The sequence below is a fragment of the Oreochromis niloticus genome, linkage group LG19 (genome assembly GCF_001858045.2).
Source record: "Oreochromis niloticus isolate F11D_XX linkage group LG19, O_niloticus_UMD_NMBU, whole genome shotgun sequence".
In the NCBI taxonomy this organism is placed as follows: Eukaryota; Metazoa; Chordata; class Actinopteri; order Cichliformes; family Cichlidae; genus Oreochromis; species Oreochromis niloticus.
In genome coordinates this window covers 20,204,347-20,231,563 of record NC_031983.2, presented here as the reverse complement: position 1 = coordinate 20,231,563, position 27,217 = coordinate 20,204,347, and the positions used below count along the sequence as shown (strand labels likewise).

Genomic DNA, 27,217 nt, shown 5'->3' with positions numbered 1-27,217 from the left:
ACTAAACGTGAAAGCTCTCATATAAAAATGTCTATTTACTGGGCGATCTTTTTAAACGACGATAATAATTTATTTTGAAAAGTACTACCGGAAGTTATAGAGCAACTAAAGCCGATTTTACTTTTTGAATAAGCAGCAGATGAAAGTAGCTCAAACGTCAACAAAATACGTCAAAAACAACAAACTACAGTCTTCACCGAGAGGAAGTTAAACAGTACGAACGATTTGTTTCATGTCGACACTCTGTAACAGTCTTTTATTTGTATGGACACACTACACATGCTAACTCTTAATAGCTTATAAGTCTGTATGTAGGTATAGGTTGACAAGCTAACTTTATTATATATTGTTATTTATATTATAGTTTAATTCCACTGTTTAAGTGCTATTTCTGCATCTGCGTGTCTTCGAAGTTAGAATGCGTATTTTCTGTCGTTACCGTCTGCAGCCTATCTTATCACATCATTTCAGAGTACTCTGTTATCTAAACTCATGTTCTTTTATCTCTGCTGCAGTCATGCAGTTCAACCGCAGGTGGAAGTTTGGTTGGGGCAGGTTCAGTGAGGTGGACCTCTTCACAGATCGCCATGAATCCAATGCAGAGACTCTCTCACAGGCCATCAGAGCTGCAGCGTCTGAGGAGCCCGATGCAGACGGCAGCGTGTTGTTTGGCCAGCTCAAGGGAACCGTGGTCGGCCTCAGATATTACTCAGGGGTGGTGAGGATCAGTCAGGGTCTCTTTTATTCCTCTAGTGGACAGAGGAGACAACACAGGTCAGAAACATGTGGAGAAACCTGAAAAGCAAAAGGTGTTTTTATCTCTGGACAGGTGAACCAAGGGGAGATGGTCGGTTTAGTGCGGCAGCCTCAGAATCCATATGACCGCAACGCAGTGATGGTTGCCAACATTTATGGAAATCAAGTCGGACACATCAAGAAGGAGCTGGCAGCAGCAATGGCTTACATCATGGACAACAACTTAGCTAAAGTAGAAGGGTGAGCTGCTATGTGCCCGAAACTATTGTCCCTTTCAGAAAATAGGACTATCACTACTTGAACCCCTAAACAAAAGCACTCAGGTGTTGCTGACCACTAAAATCACATTATTTAATCAAACTATTTACTCCTTTTTTTGTACATATATTCCTTATAGTGTACTGTTTTGGATAACAAATGTAGGATCCCTGGTTTGCTTCCAAGAGAAGAGACAAATCCCTTTGGGGTTGTGCAGTAAGGGAATCTTCCTGCAAAAATCTGCAAAACCAAACATGTGACATTGTCATAGTGACATTGAGCTGAGGCGCATGTTCATTATTAGAGGATTAATGTTGGCAAACTGTAATTTCCTTTGTGTACTAATACACTTCTCATTACTTTTTCAGGGTGGTATACTCGGGGACGAAAAACACCTACACCATGCCGGTGATGCTGTCCTTCTGGGGAAAAGAAGAGAGTAAAAATTCTGTACTGGAACATATGTCACGCCGAGGATATAAGCTGAACACCGAGGGAGGCAAACTGAAAGGTACGCCCTGCACAATTGCTGGACTTAATTAACTCAATTTTAATGTGTGTCTGTGTGTGTGTAAATGCTCGTGGTCCTTCATTTACCTGCATGCGTTGGATTTCAGGCGACAATCAACAATGGTATAGTAGACAAGATGCTCGCGCATATTCATCAAAAAAAGGTGTGACCACTGCACTAACTGCTGATGAGGTAAATAAATTACATTAAATGTTTTAGTAGTACTCTGTAAGGCTTTATAGTTTATAATAAAATAATAATAATAATGATTATACATTTTATTTATAGGTCCGAAAACACAAGGACACCTTACAAGCAAATAAATAACAAACTCATGGGATGGACCAACATGTATCTGTGTTGAAAACAGTGTTTTTTTACTTATATTTTTTTCCTTTCAGCTAAAAAATGCATTTGATAACCTTTTCGAAGGGTTGATGGAGAGTAAGGATGGAGAGAAAGAAGCTGCTGTGGTAGGTATTATTACCTGCTTTTGTCTGCAATATGTTTTTTTTTTTTTTTACTTTAATAACAATAGTTAAATGCATTGATTGAGATCATTTTATTTTTTTATACTGGAGTTAAGGAAAGAGTTTCGTATTTCTCTCCAAGCTGTCACACCCTTTTGCTTTTCGTTATATCGGATTACAGCTTTAGTGTTTAACATACAACCGTCTCTTTTTCCAGTCTGTGGCTACTCCCCTCCTGCTCCATCAGAAGCAGGCGCTGTCCTGGATGTGCGCTCGCGAAAACAAAGCTGCCCTGCCGCCGTTCTGGGAGAAGAGAGGCGAGCTCTACTACAACACCCTCACGTGTTTCTCTGCCAAAGAGCTACCAGAGAGGGTTCGTGGAGGCATACTGGCAGATGACATGGGGCTGGTAGGTGACACACAGATACACATATTTAAGTGCACACGTCACGTGATCATATTCTAACAGCGTCCACAGTCAGCGTAAATTGCACTGTTTCCTTTCTTTTAGGGTAAAACTCTGACTGTAATTGCACTGATTCTCACCAACTTTCACAAAGGAAAGCCGCTCCCTGTGGAGAAATGTGTGAGTAGGAGTGTGTTGCAGTCTTTTCAGGCAATATGCTTCATGAGTAACTTGTGTTCACTGATTACAAAATGTGTGTTTACATGTGTGCAGGTTGAGAAGGTTTCACCCATTAAAGCTAAAATGACATCACAAATGGCCCTGACACTGGAAGGTACTGAAAACTTTTAACACATTTTATGATTTTGTCGAAACATGCAAATTAAATAAAAGATGTGGTTTGTTTGCTTCAGGAAGCAGCAGTTCAGGTGGAGCTGGAGTGAGTGGCACATCAAGTGGTTCTAACCTGTGAGTGCATTATTGATGTACATTTCACTCAAATTATACAACTTCAATTCCAAAAAAGTTTGGACTCGGCGTAAAATACGTCTCAAAAATAAACTGGGACAGTGGGACAGAGCCATGTTTACCATTGTGTAGCATCCAACCTTCTTTTAGCAAAACTGTAAACATCCATACACCTTTCAGCATTAATGATGCCTTTCCCAATGTGCACGCTTCCAATTCCACAGGCACTAAATCTTACCTAAACCAGCAAATGCAGGATTTTGAGCTGAATGTTGATAACAAGCCAGATGGTCCCTTTCCTCTTTAGTCTTGAGAATGCATCTACCAAATTTTCCAAAAAGAATTTGAAATTCAAATTTGTCTGACCCTCAGTCCAGTTTAATGAGCTTTGACCCAGAGACGACTGCAGTGTTTCCAGATCGTGTTCATATTTAGCGTGACAGAGCTTTTGTGGATGGAAAATGTTGATGACAGAGAATTGTGTTCACAGTGATTTCTGAAATTGTTCCCAAGTCCATGCAGTGATTTTAGGGGCAAAATAATGTCTGTTTAAATGCAGTGCCAGCTGAGGACCCAAAGATCACAGACTTCAATAACGATTTTTAGCTGTACTCTGAATTTTTTGATGATATTATGTACTGCATACAATGAGGTATTTAAAGTCTTCACAGTTTTGCATTGAGGAACACTATTTTGAAGTTGTTCCACAATTTATAGACAGTTTTTGCATATTGCTGACCTTCTGCCTCCATAAGATGCTCTTTTTATGCCCAGTCATGCTACTGATGTACTGATGTTTTGCCATTTAACATAATTAGTCGCTAAATATTCCCCCAGCTTTCTTTTTAGTACAACTTGCTTTGCCGGAGATTTGCAAGTCATTGCATTCTGTTTTTATATACATTTTACACAGTGTCACAACCTTTTTGGAATTTCTGCACTATTAGATTCTGTGTTAGTTCATGACCCAATTCCAATGGGCAGATTATTTATGTTTCTGATATAAACTGATATGTTCCTGTGTGAATCAGTACCCAGGAGGAGGTGATCTGTGTTGATGAACCGGATGCAGTGAAGGCAGCAGATAAGCCAGAGAAAAGTAAGAATCGTCATCTCCACATGTTTATTTTTAAATTTTTGTTTGTTCATTTGTGACTTACTGGCATTTTTAACCTGACTTACCCTTAACCTGACCACTTAACAGGTAAGAGCAAAGAGAAGATGAAAGCAACCAAGAGAAAACCAAGCAAAGGTATAACTGTAACCTGTAGAACTGTGTACTTGTGATGTGGCTCAGGAGGTGTAGAAGGTCATCTGCTAATTGGAAAGTTGGTGGTTCGATCCATGGCTGCTCCAGTCTGCATGCCAAAGTATCCTTGGGGTAGATACTGAACTCTAAGATGCACAGATTCACAGACAGTGTATGTGAATGTGTGCAATGAGTGTGAATGTACGATAGAAAGAACTTGCGTAGAATGAATGGGTGAATGAGGCATGTTGTATAACTGTGAGTGCTCAGATAGAGTAGAAAAATGCTTTATGAGAACCAGTCCATTTACTGATGAGAAAGTAAATGCATGATTGCACTTAACTGATTTCTTGTTTTGCTTCTAAATACTCTTAATAATCATTTCCTGTGAGTAAAATTATTGACTTGTGTGCTCTCGGTGCAGAGGGATCGGTGTTGTTCGAGGATCTGGACTTTGCTGCAGCTCTGAGTGGCTCAACATCTGACACAGGCTCAAAGAAGAAGAAAACAGACAAGAAGTCCAGTCTCACTCAGAGTGAGTTCCAACAGTGCATTTTTATTGAGTGTTTTATGTTTATATTTCTGTTTAAAGAAAGAGAACTTGGACAGTCATTTAACATTTGATTCGGGTTTTTTCTTACATGTGCAGGTGCTGAATCCTCCATCGCTGAAAGCACAGATGACTTAAAAGCAAGAACAACTCTGATCATCTGCCCCCTCTCTGTGCTCAGTAACTGGCTGGTAAGAAGGCACACTTTGAAAGAACTGTATTTTTGCATGCTATAACAATTGGCTACAATTAAAGTTAAGCAATGTATAGTTTTTTTCATCATTTTCCTCTCTTCTTGCATGCAGGACCAGTTTGAGCAGCATGTGGACCCTAATGTGAAGCTGAATGTGTATTTGTATTACGGTCCAGAGAGGAACAGGAGTAAAAAGTTTCTGTCCTCTCAGGATGTGGTGATCACCACGTACAATGTCCTCTCTTCTGATTTTGGGGTGAGTGTATATACACAAATGTCTTGCAGCGTGGACTGAAATATTCACACAAATTAAAACTGAAGATAATTCAGCTATTGGTCAATTTAAAAAAAAAAAAATTCATAAGTAACTGGACTGGACGTTTCTCTTAGGAGATCCCTAATGTACTATAATGATTTCCTTTCAGAATAAGAGTCCCCTCCATGGGATCAGCTGGCTGAGGGTTGTGCTAGACGAGGGACACATCATAAGAAACCCAAATGCACAAATGAGTAAAGCTGTACTTGACTTGAAAGCTCAGAGACGCTGGATTCTTTCAGGTATCCCATGTCTACATACACACACACAGATTATAATAGATGACAGTGATGGTATGGCAGGGTTTCTACTGGTCATTTAAAAGTCTGAAATGAAACTCAAGGAGATACAAGTTTTAAAATATTTAATATTTTCAGTAAATTTGTTATAGGTATAACATTTGAAGATGAACTGTTTCAGACTCATAAAAAATATACATTGTGTTAAACCAGTTTTTAAAGTGCCTTCTTGCATTTATTTGCAATGCATTTATTTTAATGTGTATTTATGTAGACTGGCACAGTAGACAGCTCTAAACTAATACCATAATTGTGACCATCCTGTGCTGTTTCATTAGCGTCTTCATCTACGGAATGAAAATAACAGAAATTTCGACAGTTTCGGTTACATCACAGCATGATATTGGTTTGATCGATCTTAATACCACAACTGTAAATACCTAAATAAACAAATTCTCGATGACCACACGGTACGCTATTATGTTTGTTTAATATGTAGTAAACAGGCACACTCATTCCTCTTCCTCCTTCTCTTCAGGTACTCCCATCCAGAACAGTGTGAGGGATCTGTGGATGCTGGTGGCCTTCCTGGGTCTGAAGCCCTTTGATACAAGAGAGTGGTGGAACAGAGTGATCCAGAGACCCGTTACGCAAGGAGACAGGGCCGGCCTGCAGTGAGTGCTCAGAGATCCTTTAACTTCTAGACTGCAGCACCGCAGCGATCCTCCAGAGGGTGCCATTCACTTAAGAGTAGCAGTAATCTTTCTGTTTAAAGCCTATTTGCTTTGCTTGTGTCTCCTTACTTTAATTTTAATATTGTTTGTGCTCCCTACTCCTTGCTCATTGTTGCATTTCTTGACTTTTAAAGTTTTTCTTTGTCCAAAAGAAAAGCTTAAAGCTCCAGGGTCTAATCTCTTGTACAGAGAGCCTCATATCCAAGTTTTTAGTCAGAATCACTTTGCCAGAATCACTTTCACGTTATTGTGAAAGATCCACGACAGACCCGACCACTCGTTCATGCCTTTCAGCATACTTTTACTATAGCTCTGCAGCTCACTGATGGACATATACCAAAAACAGCCACAGCAGTCAGTAAGCACAGACTTTAAGCCGGATAGGTGTGATTGCGGCTGCCATGCAGGTGCGTCTGCCTCCCCTGCAGTGGCACCGCAGATCACGCCCTGCCACAGTTATATTAGCATTTTGTGTAAGGGTATGATAAAGGTTTGTGATATTTTTTTTTTAAGAATTTGTTATAAAGTACTATAAATAATCAGACACCTTACAGTATTAGTCTGTGATATTCGCTACTGTGTGCAGACACCTTCAGACACTAGTGAAGTACATCACCCTGAGACGGACCAAGAACAGTGAGGTGAACGGGCGGCCTCTGGTGTCACTGCCTGAGAAGAAAGTCTACGTGGAGCAGGTAGAGCTCAGCCAACCAGAGAGGGAGGAGTACGAGCTGGCACGCACTGAAGGAAAAAACACCATTGGCAGGTACGTGCGGAGCGTGTCAGTGTACTTGCGCAAACATGCTTGAGTGACGAGTGTTTTTGCTAAGACAGAAAGTACCTGTGTGAGATTATTTGACGGGACATGTGACTGTTGATTCATCCATTCATGTCAAATGTCATAATAAAATACAATTTTACGTGCATTTTTGCAGATATGTAGCTGAAGGGACAGTCTTGAGGAATTATGCTGATGTGCTTGCCATTCTCATGAGGCTCCGACAGCACTGCTGCCACCCTGACCTGCTGGCAAAGATTTCCTCAGATTTAGGTAAAACCTGAGATTTGTGGATTACTTTGTTGTTTTTTGCTTGATAATTAGGATATTTTTACTTTGCTCTGCTGCTATCTTGAGCTCTAACGTGTTGAGTTAAAATACAAAGACACTTTAGGCAAACAGTTAACTTTGCTGGTAAAACCTTTTTCTTAACACTCCCTGTTCTGAGATAATCAATCAAACAAATACTTGTATTAATACAAACATTAGAAATGTTTCTCCTTTTTCCAATTACTCCGTTTGATTATTTCTTTCCCTACTCATCACTTTCTGGCTTAAGGTGCTGCAGCAACACCGGCAGAGCTGCGGGAGCGTCTCATAGAAAAGCTGCGGTTGGTGCTGGCCAGCGGCTCTGATGAGGAGTGCTCCGTGTGTCTGGACTCGGTCCGTCTGCCCGTCATTACACACTGTGCCCACGTATACTGCCGGCCATGCATCGCACAGGTCATCAGCACTTCAGGACAGGTATATGTGCATCAGGCATTTGTAAATTAGCTGTCATTCTACATAAAACAAATACATATTCAGTTTAATTTAAATTTATATTTCTCCCTTTGCTGATGCTCCATATGTTGGCACAGGAGGTGGCACGCTGTCCTCTGTGTCGAAGTGAAATCAAGACCAGTGAACTGGTGGAGTTTCCACAAGAAGAAATGGAAGAAGAGAATAGTACAAAGTCTGAGAGGTGGAGGACAAGCTCAAAGGTACTCACTTCACTCAAATTATCCATCCATCCATCCATCCATCCTCATCCGCTTTATCCGAGGTCGGGTCACGGGGGCAGCAGCCTAAGCAGAGAAGCCCAGACCTCCCTCTCCCCAGCCACCTCCTCCAGCTCATCCGGGGGAACACCAAGGCGTTCCCAGGCCAGCCGAGAGATATAATCTCTCCAGCGCGTCCTGGGTCTGCCCCGGGGCCTCCTCCCGGTGGGACATGCCCGGAACACCTCACCCAGGAGGCGCCCAGGGGGCATCCTTGTCAGATGCCCGAACCACCTCAACTGGCTCCTTTCGATGTGGAGGAGCAGCGGCTCTACTCTGAGCCCCTCCCGGATGGCCGAACTTCTCACCCTATCTCTAAGGGAGAGGCCAGCCACCCTTCGGAGGAAGCTCATTTCTGCCGCTTGTATCCGCGATCTCGTTCTATCGGTCACTACCCACAGCTCGTGGCCATAGGTGAGGGTCGGGACGTAGATCGACCGGTAAATTGAGAGCTTCGCTTTTACACTCAGCTCCCTCTTCACCACGACGGACCGGTGCAGCGTCCGCATCACTGCAGCCGCAGCACCAATCCGTCTGTCGATCTCCAGCTCCCTTCTCCCATCACTTGCGAACAAGACCCCGAGATACTTAAACTCCTCCACTTGGGGCAGGAACTCATCCCCGACCCGGAGTGGGCACTCCACCCTTTTCCGGCTGAGAACCATGGCCTCAGATTTGGAGGTGCTGATCCTCATTCCCGCTGCTTCACACTCGGCTGCGAACCGTTCCAGTGCGAGGTGGGCCTTCACCCGATGAAGCCAACAGAACCACATCATCCGCAAAAAGCAGAGATGAGATTCTGAGGCCACCGAAGTGAAAGCCCTCCGCCACTTGGCTGCGCCTAGAAATCCTGTCCATAAAAATTATGAACAGAATCGGTGATAAAGGGCAGCCCTGGCGGAGCCCATCACCCACCGGAAACGAGTCCGACTTATTGCCGGCAATGCGAACCAAACTCTTACAACGGTTGTATAGGGATCGAATGGCCCGTAGCAATGGGCCAGACACCCCATACTCCCGCAACACCTCCCACAGGACACCCCGAGGGACACGGTCGAATGCCTTCTCCAAGTCCACAAAACACATGTAGACTGGTTGGGCAAACTCCCATGCACCCTCAAGTATCCTTGAGAGGATAAAGAGCTGGTCCAGTGTTCCGCGACCAGGACGAAAACCGCATTGTTCCTCCTGTATCCGAGGTTCGACTAACGGACGAACTCTCCTTTCCAGCACCCTGGCATAGACTTTCCCAGGGAGGCTGAGGAGTGTGATCCCCCTGTAGTTGGAACACACCCTCCGGTCTCCCTTCTTAAAGATGGGGACCACCACCCCGGTCTGCCAGTCCAGGGGTACTGCCCCTGATCTCCACGCAACATTGTAGAGGCGTGTCAACCAGGACAGCCCTACAACGTCCAGAGCCTTCAGGAACTCGGGGCGGACCTCATCAACACCAGGGGCTCTGCCACCGAGGAGTTGTTTAACTGCCTCAGTGACCTCGACCCCAGAAATTGGCGGGTCATTCCCCTCATCCCCAGACTCTGCTTCCTCCTCGGAAGACGTGTCAGTGGGATTAAGGAGGTCCTCGAAGTATTCCTTCCACCGTCTGACAATTTTCTCAGTCGACGTCAGCAGCGCACCGCCAGCACTATACACAGTGCAGGTAGAGCACCGCTTTCCCCTCCTGAGACGCCTGACGGTTTGCCAGAATCTCTTCGAGGCAGTCCGAAAGTCTTTTTCCATGGCCTCTCCGAACTCCTCCCACACCCGAGTTTTTGCTTCAGCCACTGCCCGAGCCGCATTCCGCTTGGCCTGTCGATACCTGTCAGCTGCCTCTGGAGTCCCACAGGCTAACCAAGCCCGATAGGACTCCTTCTTCAGCCTGGTGGCTCTCTTCACCTCTGGTGTCCACCATTTGGTTCGGGGATTACCACCACGGCAGGCACCAACCACCTTGCGGCCGCAGCTCAATGCAGCAGCTTCGGCAATGGAGACGCTGAACATGGTCCATTCGGACTCAATGTCCCCAGTCTCCCTCGGAATGTTGTTGAAGCTCTGCCGGAGGTGTGCGTTGAAGATCTCGCGGACTGGGGCCTCTGCTAGACGTTCCCAGCACACCCTCACTACGCGTTTAGGTGCACCGGGTCTGTCCAGCGTCCTCCCCCGCCACCTGATCCAACTCACCACCAGGTGGTGATCAGTTGACAGCTCAGCCCCTCTCTTTACCCGAGTGTCCAGAACATATGGTCGCAGGTCTGGTGATACGATTACAAAATCGATCATCGACCTGCGGCCTAAAGCATCCTGGTGCCACGTGCACTTATGGACACTCTTATGTTCGAACAAGGTGTTCGTTATGGCCAAACTGTGATTTGCACAGAAGTCCAATAACAAAACACCACTCGGGTTCAGATCAGGGAGGCCGTTCCTCCCAATCACGCCCCTCCAGGTCTCGCTGTCGTTACCCACGTGAGCATTGAAGTCTCCCAGCAGGACAACAGAGTCTCCAGGTGGGGCACCTTCCAGCACCCCCCCCAGGGACTCTAAGAAGGCTGGGTACTCTGAACTGCCACTCGGCGCATAAGCGCAGATGACCGTCAGGACCCATTCCCCGACCCTGAGGCGCAGGGAACAAACCCTCTCATCCACCGGGAAAAACCCCAACGTACCGGCAGCAAGCCGAGGGGATATTAGAATACCCACCCCAGCCCGCCGCCTCTCACCAGGGGCAACTCCAGACTGAGACAGAGTCCAGCCCCTCTCCAGGAAACTAGTTCCAGAGCCCAAGCCATGCGTAGAGGTGAGCCCGACTATATCGAGCCGGTACTTCTCAACCTCACGCACTAACTCAGGCTCCTTCCCCACCAGAGAGGTGACATTCCATGTCCCTATTGCCAGTCTTGGCAGCCGGGGATCAGTCCGCCAGGGCCTCCGCTCCTGGCCGCCACCCGACACACAATGCACCCGACCCCTATGGCGCCTCCTGCGGGTGGTGGGCCTGCGGGAGGATGGGCCCATGTCTCCTCTTCGGGCTGTGCCCGGCCAGGCCCCATGGACTAAGGCCCGGCCACCAGACGCTCGCCCTCGGGCACCCTCCCCGGGCCTGGCTCCAGGGCGGGGCCCCGGTAACCCTATCCCGGGCAGGGTAAACTGTTCCCTCGATGTTCTTTTCATACGGGTCTTCTGAATCGCTCTTTGTCTGGTCCCTCACCCAAATTAAGTAGGAGAAAATGACAAACGCACTCAGTAGACCCTAAAACAGGAGCCATCCCTTAAACTTAATTTTCAAAACATGGTAAAGCTTCAGCTAGTCATGCTTGCTTTTGGTACTGGGTACTTTTATATCATGCACAACATGAACACAAACACTGGAATATATCAAAATTAAGGTTTTTCTGATTCTCAGCATGTGGCTGTTCATAACACCTTGTGTCATTAAGCCCATGGTGCACACATGGAGACTCAAGTGACTACTAATCTCTAAGCAATCAGTGGTCTGATATTTTGTATATAATAGAGTAGATTAGTTCTCTTTCGCAACTTCAGCTGAGGTGTTACCAAAAACTTAAAAACAGATACCGTCCCACAATAAAGCAAGCAGGTAGCTCCACGGTTTTGATTTGGCAGGGGTGGAAAATGGGTTTGTACTGTGCCGTGTGAAAATCTGTGTCTTTGCAGGTCCAAGCACTCATGGGAAACCTGCTCAGGTTGCGATCTAAAGACAGCAGCATAAAGTGTTTGGTCGTCTCTCAGTTTACACGCTTCCTCACCATCCTGGAGACTCCACTCAGGTAATACACACTAAGATCATAGATTCAGGATTTGCAGTGATTGCTGTGGCTTTGATGGAGGACGGCAAGACAGTGGTGACGTATGCAGTATGAGTGAAAGATGGGATTAAGTTGGAGAGGGGATTACATCAGGGATCAGCTCTGAGCCCCATCTTGTTTGTTTGGTGATGAACAGGTTGACAGATGAGATCAGGCAGGAGTCTCCGTGGACTATGATGTTTGCACATTGTGATCTTTAGTGAGAGCAGGTAGCAGGTGGAAAAGAGCCTAGAGAGGCGGAGGTATGCTCTGAGTAGAAGAGGATTGAAAGTCAGCGGAAGCAAGAAAGAATACATGTTCGTATTCTTGTATGAGAGGGAGGCAGGAGGAATGGTGAAGATGCAAGAAGCAGAGGTAGTAAAGACGGATGAGTTTAAATACCTGGGATCAACCCTCCACATCAACGGACTGCACATAAGAGAGTGTAACAGTGAAAACAGTAGTGAGACATGCTATAATGTATGGTTTGGAGACATTGGTACTAACAAAAAGCAGTAAGCTGAGCTAAGAGTGCCAAGATTTTCATTGGCAGTGACCATAATGGACAAGAAATGATTATATGAGAGCAAAGTTAGAGAAGTTAGAGTTCAGAGACTTTGGACGTGTAGGTTAGTGGAGGGTTAGTGGATACATTAAACAAAGGATGATGGATATGGAAGCAGGAAGAAAAAAGGAAGACCTGCAGAGGACATGCAGAGTTGGTGCGACAGAAGAGGATGCTGGGGTAGGATGAAAATGAGGCAGATGATCTGCTGTGGCGACCCCTAAAGGAAGCAGCCAAAACAAAAAGAAGCAGCAGCAGCTGTGGCTTTGAGGACCAGGGAAAAAATACAGTGCAATAAACAAAATTTATGAAGGAAGCTCTAAATGTGACTTTTATTTCAGTAAAATTCAGCTAATCATTTCAGTCATCATTTTTATTTACTTTTACTATTATTAATGATTGCTTTAAAGCCTATTGATTTATCTGCTACAAGACAGAAACGAACACTGAAAACATACAGACTGTGGTGTAAATGTAATTGATTGTATTAAATATTTTATTTGATTGCTTATCATGGAAGTGTTTCCTCCTCACCAGAGAGCATGGCTTCAGTTTTGTGCGTTTGGACGGCACCATGACCCAGAAGAAAAGGACTCAAGTCATCCAGGAGTTTCAGAGCTCAGCGGCCGACAGCCCTACCATCATGCTCCTGTCACTCAAAGCCGGAGGAGTGGGGCTTAACTTGACTGCTGCCTCTCACGTTTTTCTCATGGACCCCGTAAGTACAAAGCCTGGTGGAAGCAGACATTCAACCACATGATAGATGGGTAAATGCATTAGACGGGTTGGTGGCCAAAGACTAAGTTGTGTAACAAATTGACAACATCTAAGAATCATGTTATCAAAGATTGAGATTTTCTTTGGTGTATGTAGGTGGAGGTAGACTGACTGGAATAGGCGAGGAACAGCTCTCTGAACATTAATTAAAGATTGTTAATCTTTTTTTAATTATTAAAAAAATAGAAAGGACAAAAGAAAACAACACAAATGCCATACATGGCTGTGTGACTAGCTCAGGACTTGGGCTCTTATCTCATAACTAAACTGATAGAACTGGTATGCATCAGGATCTGGTTTGCTTTACCACCTAAGGATAATGTTGAGGTAATGCTCACTGGTCATTGCTTGTGCACATGTCAACACTTTGCCACAGTCATCTATATTCACACCGGATGGATGCTTGACTCACTGCAGTTTATTAATGATCAGTGCTGTTGCTTAAAAAAATCATTAGTTAACTGAAACAAAGTGATGGTAGATTTTCTGCAGAACATCTGATCTTTTTCAGCTGTTGCATCGGGGAATCCCTGTGGCTGCATTGATGTTCCATAGACTGACCTACTTGCACATTTGTGCCTCCAGTCTAGCCCAGGAAGCTGCATTCGTTGCACTGATGTAGCTAGCAATGTCATGGGGGTTGCATGACAAGTCAAAATGGCACCAGAGTGCACCACTACTCAGCATTCACTACATCCCGTTAGATGTTTGTGCACAAGGATGACAAAGACGATCCCTAAGAATGAAAGCTCTAAATCTATCTTATCATAGAAGGTTTTCAGGAATAAATATTGCATATTTTCAGTTACAGTGAACTCTCTCTGTGTTTGTATCTTAGGCATGGAACCCAGCTACTGAAGAGCAGTGCATTGACCGCTGCCACCGTTTGGGCCAGAAGAGGAAAGTTGTAGTCACTAAGGTCAGTAATTTGGCTCTCACTATCTATAGTATTGGAAAGAAATCATATTTTGCATACAACAGGGAGGGTACAGGAGTTTCCTGTTTAGATTCTAGCTGATTAGTGATTTTTTTAACATTAAAAAAAAAGGTTAGATTACTAGAGAACTAATCATGTGATTATGTTTGTGTTTTTTGCTGCAGTTCATTGTGAAGGATTCAGTGGAGGAGAATATGGTGAAGATCCAGAGGAAGAAACAGGACCTGATGGAGAAGGCATTCGGATCCACAAACACTGACAGGAAGACATCTCGCATCGATGACATCGTAGCTCTGATGGAGCTGTAGACGTCTGGTACTGGACTTGAACTGAAGCGTTAACACGAGTTACAAATGATTTGCATTTGAACCGTAACCATCAGTTATTCTGTCAGGCACAGTTTCTGTTGATGATAAATGTGCTCAACGGTTTTTAAGTTGCCATTTTGATACAAAGTTGCAGGATGTCCCACTTGGCAAGCATTCATATTATTCAGCTGTGATGTTTAGCAACTGCTACTCTTGATTTACATGTTTTAACAAGCCAATACTGTGCTGATTACTGGAAGCGGCTGATAAAGAGATTAAGGTTAATAATTAAATGAGGTGAAGGTTGGACAAACCTAACTACCTTGTAACAGTTTTCACTTTTCAGTTTTCCTCATGCAAAACTGAACAGTTGTGAGAATGTTTGAGTTTTTTTTATGGCTCTAAAATTAAAGAAATGCACATGACTGATGTAGTACATCTGTATATATAACTGTAAATACAACAGCTTCCAGATGTTAAATGAAAACTTAAATGAAGAAAAAAGAATCTGTGACACATCTGTTGTCACACCACGTAAAGGAAAAGTAGAACAAATTATGGCAGCATGTTCAGTAAACGTCTCAACCATCTAACCAACCTCTAAAATGGATCAGTTTCCAAAATAATATTGTAGCTTTAAATACAGTTTCCAAATCTCTTAGTCAATATAAAACCAGAAATTTTGGGCTGTTTACACTTGATTCTCCACAGCCTTGACGTTTGACAGAAATCAAATAGCACAGTTGCAGCACTACATCCAACCACAAGTACAGTAAAAATTAATAAACACAAGAGGTGGATTAAAGGTGTTTTTTTTTGTTTTGTTTTTTTTTTATTTGAGCTTTCAGAGGGATGTACAGCTAACAGCTGGGAAACAGGACAGATGTGCACTAACTCACGTCACTACAATTGAAACCCAAAAAGCTACATATGGACTTCTCCCTCAACCTTGCCAGCTTGTTTTAGGAGTGTTTTACTTAACAGCTGTGGGTAACAGTTTTGAGGGGCACTCGGCAGGATTGAAGCAAAGAGGGTATTGGCAACAGCAAGGGACGGAGTCAACGTTCAATCCGTTGTGCCACTAGCAGCAGTTACAGTAAGTGAGGTTTTGTAAACAGTGAACAGCAATAAGGCAGCTGGTTACACTACAGAAAGGAAGTAAAGAAATTAAACCCAGTTAATGGCACAGACGCACTGATGCAAGTTTGACAGGAACATACATGCAGGAGACGGATGGACGGTAACAGATGTCTGAGGAGTGCGCTACAGTTCAATCCCACGAAAACACAAGACAAACCTGACTGTTAACAGAAGATGCGGGTGGAAGCACCTCATTACTGATCCATGTTTTAACTCTGTGCCATGCAAATACAACACAACACACCTAGCCCTAATACGATACCAGACAACACAAAGCTGAAGTCACAGGGAGCTGGTGAGTCTCAGAGGCACAGACAGGAACGCTCATCTGTGCACTCCAGTGAGGTGAACTGTCATGTAAAGCGGGATTGTAACAGCTGTCTGCATATCTGCTTTAAAGTGGTTTAGACAGAGAGGTTTATTGCAGGTAGGATAGACGGAAAAATCCTGAAGCGACTGCATTTCTGCTGAGCTGCTCAGATTTTCCAAAGATCAGGAAGACTCGGAACTGTGAGTCCCGTTTTCAACAGGTGCACTTAAAAGGAACAGACATTTTTAGGAAGTAGCTACAGGTTTTTTCTTTCTTGTCAAGAGTTTGGTGAGAGGATTTGCTCCACACAGCTGGATAACCTCGCTTAGCATGAAGACTCGAGCTGGAGAAACAGCAAAAGCACAACTGACCAACCAGCACCTGGAGGTTCATCGATTGCAGCTCATTTATTCATCATAAAATTCATCTGTGAACACTAAAAAATAAAAATCAGCATTTATGTATTTATGTGGCTCAAGGTGCTTGGCCAGGAAAATAGTTTGATACGTTACAGGTTATAAAACAGAACTGTTGTTTTTTTACACTTTTGTAGAGAGTTTCTAATCGATCGCTAGTCTTTGTTAACTTTGGACACAGACTAGCAGCTTCCACTCAATATTTGTGACCTCAGAACTCGATACATCGCTTGGCAATTGGGTCACATAACCTTGCGCAGGTGAATAGGAGGGAAAAAAAATTAAAATTTTTAATTTCAGTTGTAAAAAGCATGTCCAAAGACAGTTTATACAAACTAATACATGTTCAGTCTCTACCCAGACTTTTAAAATGTTTGCATGGGGTGAAGCTGAGGTCCACAACCTCTGTCTTCCATTGCTAATGTAAGGGATCAGTGAAAATACTGGCTTAAGCTTTGTTTTTTTCAACATAACAAATACTCCATTATACTACTATACTGTAATACTCCAGATACACAATACACATCTCTAGGATTCTTTAAAATATTTCTCTCTATATATATTTTGTACTGTTAGCTATGCAACTAAATTACATCTCAGAATATACACAGCACTTAGGTGAGGGATAATAACGACTATTTGCAGTCTCTGTGCTAAGGGAGTTAGTTGGTCAGCTGCTGCTATAACTTCACACTTTACGTGAATCTTCTCCCCTAACTCTCAGCAAGAAAGTAATTTATCCTAAAATGTCCAATTTTTCCTTTAAGAGGAAAAAAAAGTGGAAGGTGGAGTGCATGGGAATTTTGTTTTTGTCACACTTAACTCTCTACACACTAACAGGATGCAGAGGTGGAGACCGAAATTTGCTCAGAAGCATTCATCCAGTCACCTGCCAATCAAGCCCCTGTGATTCACTGAGTGGTGGTTTACACTCCCACCTTCCACCCCCACCCAACCTCACAAAGCTTCAACCGGTGTCCATCACGCTCCCTCGGTCGCCCACTACTTTAGGAAAGAGTTAAGTTTTTCCTCGATGTTGGCAAACGAGTCGTCACCCATGTAGTCGATCTGGCCCGCTTCCCAGCGCTGCTTCCGCTCCTCTGATGAAATTTTCTGAGGCACAGAAGGAGGAGGGGACACCGACTCCTCTCTTACATCCTCGTGAAGCTTACCCTGCATGACATGGAGAGAGAATGAATGAATCACTAAGTGAAACTAGAGCAATACTTTATAAGGACTGCTTTCCTCAAGCCCGGCCATGCTCCGCTGGAATTACCTCACAGAGGAATTTGCTCTTTTCTGGCCTTGAGACGCGTTCGGTACGTGCAGGCATTTCTTAAGGACAGTAAAAATATAAACGAGACATTTTGCAGAAGATAAGAGTAGTACTATTTTCCGAGATAATTTATCATAACACTATAAAAATAAACAGCTCTAGATGCTGGATGCGCAATCAATAAACTGTATCAGGCGGAAGAATCAGGTAGAATTTATAACTTAAACAAATATTTTAATACCAGAAGTTGTTTCCTGATTCACAACAGTCTCCAATCAGTTTATTCCCCTTAATTTAGTTTTGTTTTTTTTGTTGTTTTTTTTTACAAATCATAATCCTTTCAAAATACAATACTCATAGATATACAATTATGAGTATGAAGAGAAAAATCTTCAAATATCAAACTGTAAACATGCATTCTAATCACTTTTTAGTGAGATTTCTTGATACTGTCATTAATGCAGCTGGATCAAAAATTGCGTCGAATTTCTACTCATCATTTAAAGTCTTCTATAAAAATGTCAAATAAAACAGATCCGAGTCCAGATCTAAAGAACTACACCACTATAGTCTTAAAAAGTTAGTCATAGCAAATGGAAAATTCCCTTTCTCCTCCTGCTTGTCTGTATAAACATGTAAGTGTGACACAATATGGCACAGCTTCAGGGTGTTGGGCAAAGCCACAGGCTTTTGGCAGCCTTCCTTTGTGACAGAGCTATTTCACTACAGTGCTGTGACTTACAGACTGCACGGCAACTTCCTGCTATTCTGTGTTAAACAGTTGCTGAAGGTCCCAGCACGGCTCACTGATGACAGTAAGCTATTCATGCAGTTGTGGCACTGCTGAGAGGAATGACAAAGTCAGCAGTGACAGACATCGTCTGGTGCTGAGGAATGTGGAGCCAATCAGCTTTTATTTACTATCACTATTATGACTAAACCTAGCATTTTAAATGCAGTTTTACAAGAAATTGAAAGATTTGGTAATTGCTCAACATGACGGAATTTCACACTTAAAAGATATGTGCAATATAAAGAAGAGTTGCTATGCAATTAGAAGTTTCGAAACAGTCAGGAAATGCTGATTATGCAACATGCTACAACACCTAAAATCACATACATTCATAGTCATTAGTGTTTCATCACATTCCCACCAGCCACACCCAAGACACACAAACCGTTAACATACCTCATCGCTCTGCTCTATAAAGCCGCTGAGGAAGGGAGTGTCTCCGTAGGCCTTCTGCAGTAAAGGCAGCACAGATTTGGTGTACACCTGCCACCACATCAGGAGATAGTCAGGGTGCAGCACGCAGGGGTCAGGTGAGGACTGACCTTTGACCTCGCCGCTCTGAGCATCGTAGGAGTAGTTCCACGGTTTCACTTTGCCCAGGAAGTGCACCACCTTCGCGCCTTGGCCGTACCTGTGCAAACAAACAGAAGACTGTGAGAGGGGGAAAGGAGAGCGAGAGAAACATGCAGCAAGAGGGCTCTAAACACTTCATCCATCCATGCATCCATCCATCCATTCTCTTCCACTTATTCTTATCAGAGTCATGGGGATGCTGGAGACTATCCCAGTTGGGATGGAGGGTTGTGAGAGATCAGTAGTCTAGCACAGAGAGACAGACAACCGTTGACACTCACATTCACACCTATGTCCAAATTAGAATGTTGCACCAAATTTGCAACACACAAACTACAGTTTACAGCATGAGATTATTTCCTGTCAATTATGGAAATGACCAGAATGCAAAAGATTACAGATGATTACATCAGAGGAACAGCTCAAAGTTAGAGAGGCATGTGCAGACGAGGGATAGTGGCTATACTGGACAAAGGATGATGGATATGGAGCTGCAATGCAGGAGGTAAAGAGGAAAATCTCAAAAGGGGTTAATGGATATAGTGAAGGAGAACATGCAGAGAATTGGTGTGGGAGAAGAGGATGCTAGGGATAAGATGTGGTGAACATCGAAACTGTGGCTTTGCTGACAAAGAAGGAGGACAAGAAGAAGACGTTTATTTTGAGGGGCTGAATTAAAATTATCACTGTACTTTTGTCCAGAGCATTTGTGAACTCCAGTAGGATTTTTTAAAAGTGGGAATGATCCAGTTTAGTCATACTGCAAACCAGTTTGACTCAAACTCCATTTCTTTCTCTTTCTTACTTTCTAACTATTTGGACATGAACACAGCTTTGCTTCTGTGTATTGCTTCAACAGTGGTTTTGAAATTAAGCAATGAAGAAGTGACTTAAGGGTACTCTTAAGTCACTATTCTTAAATTCAAGAGAAAAAAGTCCCTAATTATTTTCACAGGTTTAAAAGTCATTAAGCAACAGACTGACAGTTAGCTGTTCATGTAAACTCTCAACAGGGACCTAAAAAGTGAAAAAACATTATTGTAATCAGACCTATTGATAGTGGAACCTCTAGAAGAGGAGAAAAAAATTGACTTGGATGAGAACAGGAGAAATATCAAGCAATGAGAGGGTTTACCCCAAGATTCAAACCAGCATGATGGAGTTATGTCGTGTTAGGACATCTATGGCCGCTAATAGAACTAGAGGTTTATTGATAATGTGACTGCTGATCGAAGAATGACCAATGGATTCTAAAGTGTGTATTTAAAAGCTGCATGACACACATCCTGCTACAGTTTCTTGCCACATTCCTATAAAACTCTACTAAACAGCAATTACATTTGTAAATCCAAAGATATGAATCATGACGACACACTACATCCACCAATCTCCTCCAAAAGGAGACATACGGTTTCGATTTAAATGAAACAGCATATACAGCTCCTCTAGTTCCTCTTATTCGAGCCAGGTTTTGGTAAACCTAGCGATCTGTTTCAGTGGCTTCTTGTAATTTAACACCCACCCACTGACACACAAACAAACACAAGGCCTTTGAACTGACCTTGAGGAAGTTTTATGTCACCTCAACCACATAATGAGTGCATTTGGTATTTCCTCACATGTTCACATCTACTAATTTCTGTAGTCTCCAAAGAGAAACTGTGTGCATGTGCTTGCATACTAACTGTTTGAAAGCTGGTAGGTAGGAATAGATGGCAATGCTGCTGAGGTTGTAGATAAAGGGAAGGTGTTTGGAAATATCTGCTGTCGCCCAGGTGTTAAAGTAACTGTTGAGAACTCCCTGATCCCCACCTGAAGACAAAGACAAGCAGACAAACATTATCAAATACACTTCACGATATAACGGAGCACAATGAGAGATAGACAGTGATCAAAAATACACAATAGTCTTTATATTAGTGATAGCAGAAAAATGACTTGAAAAGAGCATTTGATGTTTTTAATTTAGTGTCTTTCTAATAAAGGATAAAGATGTTCTTCAGTTTCTGGCATTTTCACCTCATCTGACTGCTCTTCTCTCACCGCTGTAATCCACACACACACTATAGTAGATACAAGAATACCCACCACCACCATTGCATTCTGTACATTCCCACAGGCTGTGTCCTATCTGACATGTAAAAATAGAAGCTGAAAGGGTGTGCTGACAACGCTGTGCGAAGATGCAATGAATAACAACATATGGCAAAAACTTTTTTAGATTTCTATGATTTAGCTACTTACTGAGTCACAGAATCAATTCTGATCATAGCTTTGATCTTTCGTCCACTTGATTTGTTTTTGTTTTTTATTGATTTGGGAACTGCTTTGGTTGCTAAATCATTGATTTTGATACGGGACTTCCTGATACGACATGGTAAAATAAAAGTAACAAAACTTTCTTCAAAGTTAAACTATGCTGAAAACACTTATTCTGGTGCCATTTTCCATCACGTTCATGCGTACACTGTCCAAATATAACCAGGGCTTTTAAAAGAAAGCACAGTTTATTCAGATACTCAAACTTGTTTATTCAAAGAAACCCTCTGCAACGAGTCATTCTGTGGACAGATAAGTCCGAGTTCCTATACCTTTCAAGAGATGAGAGTGTTTAGTGTTCACACTGAACACCACCAGCCATTCCCACAAAAGGCTGCCTAGAGGCCACTAAGGAGATATTTGGAAACCACTTTTACTTAAAAAATATAAATATTTTTTTTCCTATCATGGTGCCAGGAACAGTGATCTCAACCACATAAGTTGTTATCAGCTGCTTAATATATTGCAGCAATGATTTATACAGATATTCATGATTTTCTTTAGGAATGCCATTCGATGCCAATCCTTTTGCTTGATGAGCAAATAACTACAGCAATAAGGAAATAGCTCTCATCACCTTTACGGTTGTTATAATTTGCTGATTAGCAGGTTAAATAATGGAAATTGTAAACTTTTTATCTGCAGGTTAGCTGTTATAGTTTAAGCATGATAAGACAAAAAGGACCACAGCTGGCCCTTACTTTTCACTGTAGACAATAGTATGTTTGGATGTATTTACACAGATTCACTTGCCATCAAAGCTGCCATTTTCACCACAGAATGTGATGAGCTTCTCGTGGGTCTCGTTGGATGGTCTGAAGACAAATACCCCAGAGTTGAAACAATCTGGCCAACCAGGATCTGGAGCTGCAGATAACTCCTCTCTCTCAAAGAGTTCATCTATGTTGGACAGCACCTGAGTGCATAAATATAGATGTATTAAGAATAATTTATGAAAACGGGAAAGGTTTGAGAAGGAAAAGTATTTTAGATGTCTGCTGTGTCTTTACATTGCTACAAAAAAGAGCCAATGCTGTGTGGTTTTTGTGCCGTTAACAGATCTCTTTCTCACCAGTGTGTCAGCGTCCATGAACACACACTTGCTGTACTGCGTGAGCGTCCAGCAGTGCAGTTTGGTGAACGTCACCCCCAGGTCCGGACGCTTCATCAAGGCCAGGTGACCCAAATCGCCTGAATCCATCACGTCCACCACATGCACCTCATCAAAAATGGAGCGCAGCACATCTCTACAAAGCAGACGGTATGATTTACATCAGCACGTATGTCACCTCTTATCCTCCGGGAATGGCTAAACAGCTGATGCCATTACCTGCAAGGTTCTGCAACATGTGGCCCCACGAAAGCGACCAGCTTCCTGGTTGTGTTGTGGCTTCGTAATGACTGGCCGAGGACCATCGCTCCCTTTGCATAGCTGTCATTTGTAGCCAGTGTCACAAAAGCTTGGTCTGTTTGGGGAAACACACACATTCAGACACTGAGCCAGCTGAATAACACGTCATAACATTACTGCCATAACTTCCTGTGTCTTTCAGTCACAGGCTAAAATCCTTTATACATTCTGACAGCTTTAAATATGAATGTCTTAAATACCATCTTTCTGCAAAAAGACTGGAAAAAGTGAATTTTATTTTAAACCTAAAGGTGTCAACAGCAGGTCCCACAGGTCTTTTCATTCAGCTCTGTATTAAATTAAGTAAGAGGTGAATTATCATTGCAGACTGCATTTCATTTCGCTTTATTTTCTTTAGTTTCTTAAGATTCTGTTTTCTTTTCTAGTGAAGGCCTTAAAAAGCTTCCCTTTTCACCACAACATTTACATAAAAGTATATAAAATATTACTGCTAATAGAAGCAGTATTACTAATTTTGAGTAAAACCAACTAAACCCGTGGCCCCGCTTCCACTTTTCCTCTAAAGCAGACATCAATTGAAGCCTCATGATCCCCTTCTGCAATTACGGTAATCTCCTGCATCAATACAATTAATTTTATCGAATTTTATTCATCCTAAAACCAGTTATGCAAAGGTCAGCGTATGATGAGTCCCCAGAGGATAAATTAGCAACCACAGGGGGCAAGCAATGTCGAGTGAAAGCAGGCCTGGAGCCAGCTGAGAGCATTTATCAAGCTGAACGTATGAGCTGTCGGGGGGCTTCTGGGAAACCTGACCCACGTGGCTGTGTTGTACAGTTGCTAAGATCTTATTCAAAGAATTCTAAGCAGACTGTTTCAGTGTACAAGAAAGGCTCCTCTCACCTACAGGGCAGTACAGGAAGCATGTGTTGCATTCTCACAGGGTTAAACGTGGCTACATGAAGCCTCATGACCTCTAGGTATGATGTGAAGAATGATGATTACCCAGTTCAAAATGTGAAGTCTGCTCAAAAGCCTGCTTTGTTCACGAAAATCACATTTGTCTTTATATGATATAAACTAATCAAAAATGTTGCAAACAATGTGCAATGATTATATTAGATGAAAACAAGTATGCCTTTCTTTTAAAGAACACGTGATCCCGAACCTTTGAGTTGCAGTTGCTTATTTCATGAGTAACCTGTACTGGAAGCAGACAATTGCTTACATATTTAACTATTAGTGTTACAGTGTTGTGCACACACTATAATAGTAATTATATAACTATGTTTTCCATATTCAATCGTTAGCCACATTAAGACTTTCATAGTAACACACAGAGAGACACTAAAGACGTTTTAGTGTACTGAGAGGAAGGGGGAGGAGACAACTTCAAGCCTACATACAGCAGCGCACGTCCACATTGAGAAACGAAGTGAAGTTAATTGAACAAAAACAGGAAGTTAACAATGTATTTCTAAGAAAATAAAAGCCTGCGTAACACGCTGACGGATAAAGTCTAGAGACAATTGTTACCTGTTTGAGTAGAGGGGAGGGCGAGCCATAAAAACAATCAAAAGCAGACTGAAAAGGTTTGCACGGCTTCAAAACAGGTATTACATTTTGCAAGTGGTGGTGTGTACACTGATTTTCACTGAAAAAGAAAAAAATATATCTAAAAATGCAAAAAGCAGATTTGCAGATCAAAACTTGTTAAGTTTTCTGGCTACAGACGCTTGATCAGTGCATGGATACAGCCTCATGCTTCTCTACAAGTAGTTGTACAAACTTTTGGTGAAAAATAAAATACCAAAACCACTCACATTTGTGTACTGTAAATATGCCACCAGCTGGCTTTCAGTCTTGGTCCTAGGCTCATCCAACTCACTACAGTTTGTATGATGCAATCATGATTGTGGGTGAGGTAACACAGGGAATTCCCACATGCCCACCCCGTGAAATCCAGATGTGCTTATCAGCTATGGGCATACTGATTCGAGTTAAACAATCATGTAAGACTAAAAATGTTAGCTGATAGGGAGCAACTACAGTAGTAACTGTCATTTTAGGCTATATTTTGGTCTAAGCACGTCACATCTGAGTATTCAATATCCTTATTGCTGCTGTTCTTGTGTATATAAAGTGGCATAAGTTTGAAGACCGATTATTTTAAAATTACTGTACAATTACAGTAAGGCCATAATGAAAAAACTGCAGGTGTCTTTTCATGATGCATTTAGAATTTTTTTTAGAATCTTTTTCATGCCTTTCTGAGGCATATGTACAAATTTATGTGCCGTTTGAATGAGTCAATAAATTCAACAGTAAGAGATTTGACTGTTATAAGACACAAGGTATACCTCCAGCTTTTCTAAACATTGTAACAAGTGTCTGCATATTTTGTGATAGTTTCGTCTGCTTTAAGTTTGTTTTTTTATGTGGACTAATGTTGTCTGACATAAAGGTGAAATTTTAAAAAACTACGGATTTGTTAGATCCGTAGTTGTTTGTACCTTTGTACCTTTTTAATCGCTTAAAACTACTCCGATTTTGAAGCTTGTGACCGGATGTGCTGCTTTTCACCATCGCCAGCTTTACTTTGGTCCAAACCTCTGCAGAAACTCATCAAATTAACTCTATGGCTACACAACCATTTAAACCACTAAATCGCAACTTCTGTGCACCACATGAGCGTGGGAGCGGGTGCTGCAGCCGCTCTAAAGCTCCAGAGTTTGACAACTACGCGTTGGTATTTCGGAGGATGCATGCAGTTCGCGCAGCTCAACTCCGGTCCGGTCCGGTGCGACCGGGTTCCGATGTCAGTGTGACGTCTGAGAGAGTCGGCCGGTCTCTTACCCGACATGGTGCGCTTAGGAGGGTCCACCCAAGGGTCGGGGGTCGTGATGGGGAAGACGAAGGGCTTGCACTGCGAAGGGCAGAAGCGCAGCAGCTGGGAGCAGTCCAACACAGGAATTAAGCCCCACATTTTCCGGGTCATGTGACCACTGACAGGTGACACGCCCCCCTACGTTTATCTCTTTCTATAAAACTTTATTTGTGATGGTCTTCATCACAGACAAAAGCCATCTTTTTACATTTTTTTTAATCAGTTAGGTAATTAAGGCTGGGTAAAAGCACAGCGCCATTAGTATAATAATAGATTAGAGATTAACAGATGAATAAAGACTGGATTACTGTGTACTTAACGGTATTCTGTTGTTTAGGTCATTATAAGGGTCATGTTTTATTTATTTTTTGTAAAAAATAAAATGTATGAACTATTAATATAATAATAATTAAACGGTAATGCTTTATTAGCTAAAGTGCGAATACAACACGCTGATTTTTCCCGATGTTGAGCTATATTTTATATATATGTATATATATATGTTTCTATATATATTTTATATATGTTTAAAATAAAAATCCCTGAAATTTGACAATTAATTAAAAAAAATCCAATTAAATTGGGCAAACTATATAAAGTTTACCGTCTGACATTAATATGCGAAGGTAAAAGAGTAAGCCCAACGCATCATAAGCTTTCACATACGTCATCTTAAAGGAAAATTTAGTGTCCGTTGTCATGGAAACGATGTCGCAGCAGTCCTTCGGGTGATGTTCGGATTCGGGTGATGTCCATCGAAGCGCATCACTTTCGCTTTGACATAATGACACCATTATACTTCCCTGCCGAGGTTATAAATGGGAACTGGCTGTGGTCGGTGGGCACGGCAGGCAAATCCTTAAAAAAGAAACAAGTTACAGTGACTAGAGTCACTCTGCACATGCTCATTAAGATTCTGTCTGCCTGTAGAAGGGCAGAGTTATTTCTGCAGAAATTCTCAGAGACGAAACTTCTGTTGAAATCATGAAGAAACAGTTTCTTTTAGGCATTTTATTCTGCAGCCTAAAACTTAGATGACTGTGAATTTAAGCATGCATTAATTTTACAAATTTTGTGTGAAATTATGTATTTTGTGTGTCGTAACAGTATTCACCTATATATGCATTATAATATACAATAAATATACCACTACACATTTCTTTTGTTGCTTTTAAATAAGTAGATAAATATGTTCTCCACTTCAGTAATGCAGACAGACATATGTTTTGCTGGAATTCTACCCTTGAGTATGACATGCTTAAGACTACACTCAAATGAGCAACATTTCATTACATTTCATACCTTAATAGAGTAACATTCATTAAGTTTATATATAGAGATACTCCAATGTTGTCAGGGCTAATCATGCCTGATTGAACAAATTGACTCTTAAGTACATTTTGGTGATAATAGTTTCCAATGCACAGCTTTTACAGGAAAGAATATCTGTAGTAATCTTACCTTTGCGGGAAAATGATCTGGTGATTTATATCATTCAAGGACACAGGGTAGTAACACAACCTAATTTAGGCTAACCTGTAATTTTCCTTATAGTTCTGACTACAATCCAGATTTTGTTCAAGGCCTAAAAAGACTCAGGTTGTCAGAAATGACCTTCGCTATATTTGTCCACCTTTCCGACAAAAACAGCGAGATCCTTTGTACTTCAAGTAGTTGAGTGTCAGATGTCAGATCCATCAGACTGAAGCAGCACTGCCTCACCGTGGTAACACATCCTCATTACAATGGAACAAAGCATGAAAGGCTCAA

The 27,217-nt window shown here is 42.3% G+C and overlaps 2 protein-coding genes across 3 annotated transcripts; one reads left to right on the top strand and one right to left on the bottom strand.

Moving 5' to 3' along the window:
- Window positions 1-68: 68 nt before the first annotated feature.
- hltf (helicase-like transcription factor) lies at window positions 69-14,786 on the top strand. 2 transcript variants are annotated; one of them, XM_005477322.3, is made up of 25 exons: window positions 69-214; window positions 516-718; window positions 830-996; window positions 1,383-1,525; window positions 1,632-1,717; window positions 1,927-1,998; window positions 2,213-2,404; window positions 2,507-2,581; window positions 2,675-2,735; window positions 2,815-2,869; window positions 3,901-3,968; window positions 4,074-4,121; window positions 4,543-4,653; window positions 4,768-4,859; window positions 4,974-5,117; window positions 5,287-5,419; window positions 5,955-6,090; window positions 6,737-6,916; window positions 7,086-7,201; window positions 7,488-7,672; window positions 7,789-7,911; window positions 11,644-11,756; window positions 12,877-13,057; window positions 13,955-14,035; window positions 14,218-14,786. In XM_005477322.3, exons 2-25 carry the CDS (start codon window positions 518-520, stop codon window positions 14,359-14,361), a joined length of 2,907 nt encoding a protein of 968 aa, XP_005477379.1. In that variant the 5' UTR covers window positions 69-214; window positions 516-517; the 3' UTR covers window positions 14,362-14,786. The 2 variants fall into 2 exon arrangements, with proteins under 2 accessions (XP_005477379.1, XP_013125534.1); XM_013270080.3 differs by lacking the exons at window positions 11,644-11,756; window positions 12,877-13,057; window positions 13,955-14,035; window positions 14,218-14,786 and adding an exon at window positions 11,181-11,619 and having other exon boundaries at window positions 7,789-7,928.
- Window positions 14,787-15,659: 873 nt separating this feature from the next.
- On the bottom strand, window positions 15,660-25,573 carry LOC100711459 (glycogenin-1). Its single transcript, XM_003443006.5, has 7 exons — window positions 25,417-25,573; window positions 22,519-22,654; window positions 22,261-22,435; window positions 21,942-22,104; window positions 20,555-20,681; window positions 18,693-18,927; window positions 15,660-17,400 (listed from the first exon to the last, which is right to left on the bottom strand). The coding sequence occupies exons 1-7, from the start codon at window positions 25,556-25,558 to the stop codon at window positions 17,230-17,232; spliced, it is 1,149 nt and encodes a 382-aa protein (XP_003443054.2). The 5' UTR covers window positions 25,559-25,573; the 3' UTR covers window positions 15,660-17,229.
- Between the last annotated feature and the right edge of the window lie 1,644 nt (window positions 25,574-27,217).

Coding starts and splice junctions, on each gene's coding strand:
- hltf (XM_005477322.3), top strand. CDS start 518: ATGCAGTTCAACCGCAGGTGGAAGTTTGGTTGGGGCAGGTTCAGTGAG. Junction 997..1,382: donor AACTTAGCTAAAGTAGAAGG/GTGAGCTGCTAT, acceptor TTACTTTTTCAG/GGTGGTATACTCGGGGACGA. Junction 14,036..14,217: donor GGAAAGTTGTAGTCACTAAG/GTCAGTAATTTG, acceptor TTTTTGCTGCAG/TTCATTGTGAAGGATTCAGT.
- LOC100711459 (XM_003443006.5), bottom strand. CDS start 25,558: ATGACCCGGAAAATGTGGGGCTTAATTCCTGTGTTGGACTGCTCCCAG. Junction 22,436..22,518: donor CATGTTGCAGAACCTTGCAG/GTAATGGCATCA, acceptor TCTGCTTTGTAG/AGATGTGCTGCGCTCCATTT. Junction 22,105..22,260: donor TCATGGACGCTGACACACTG/GTGAGAAAGAGA, acceptor TTATGCACTCAG/GTGCTGTCCAACATAGATGA.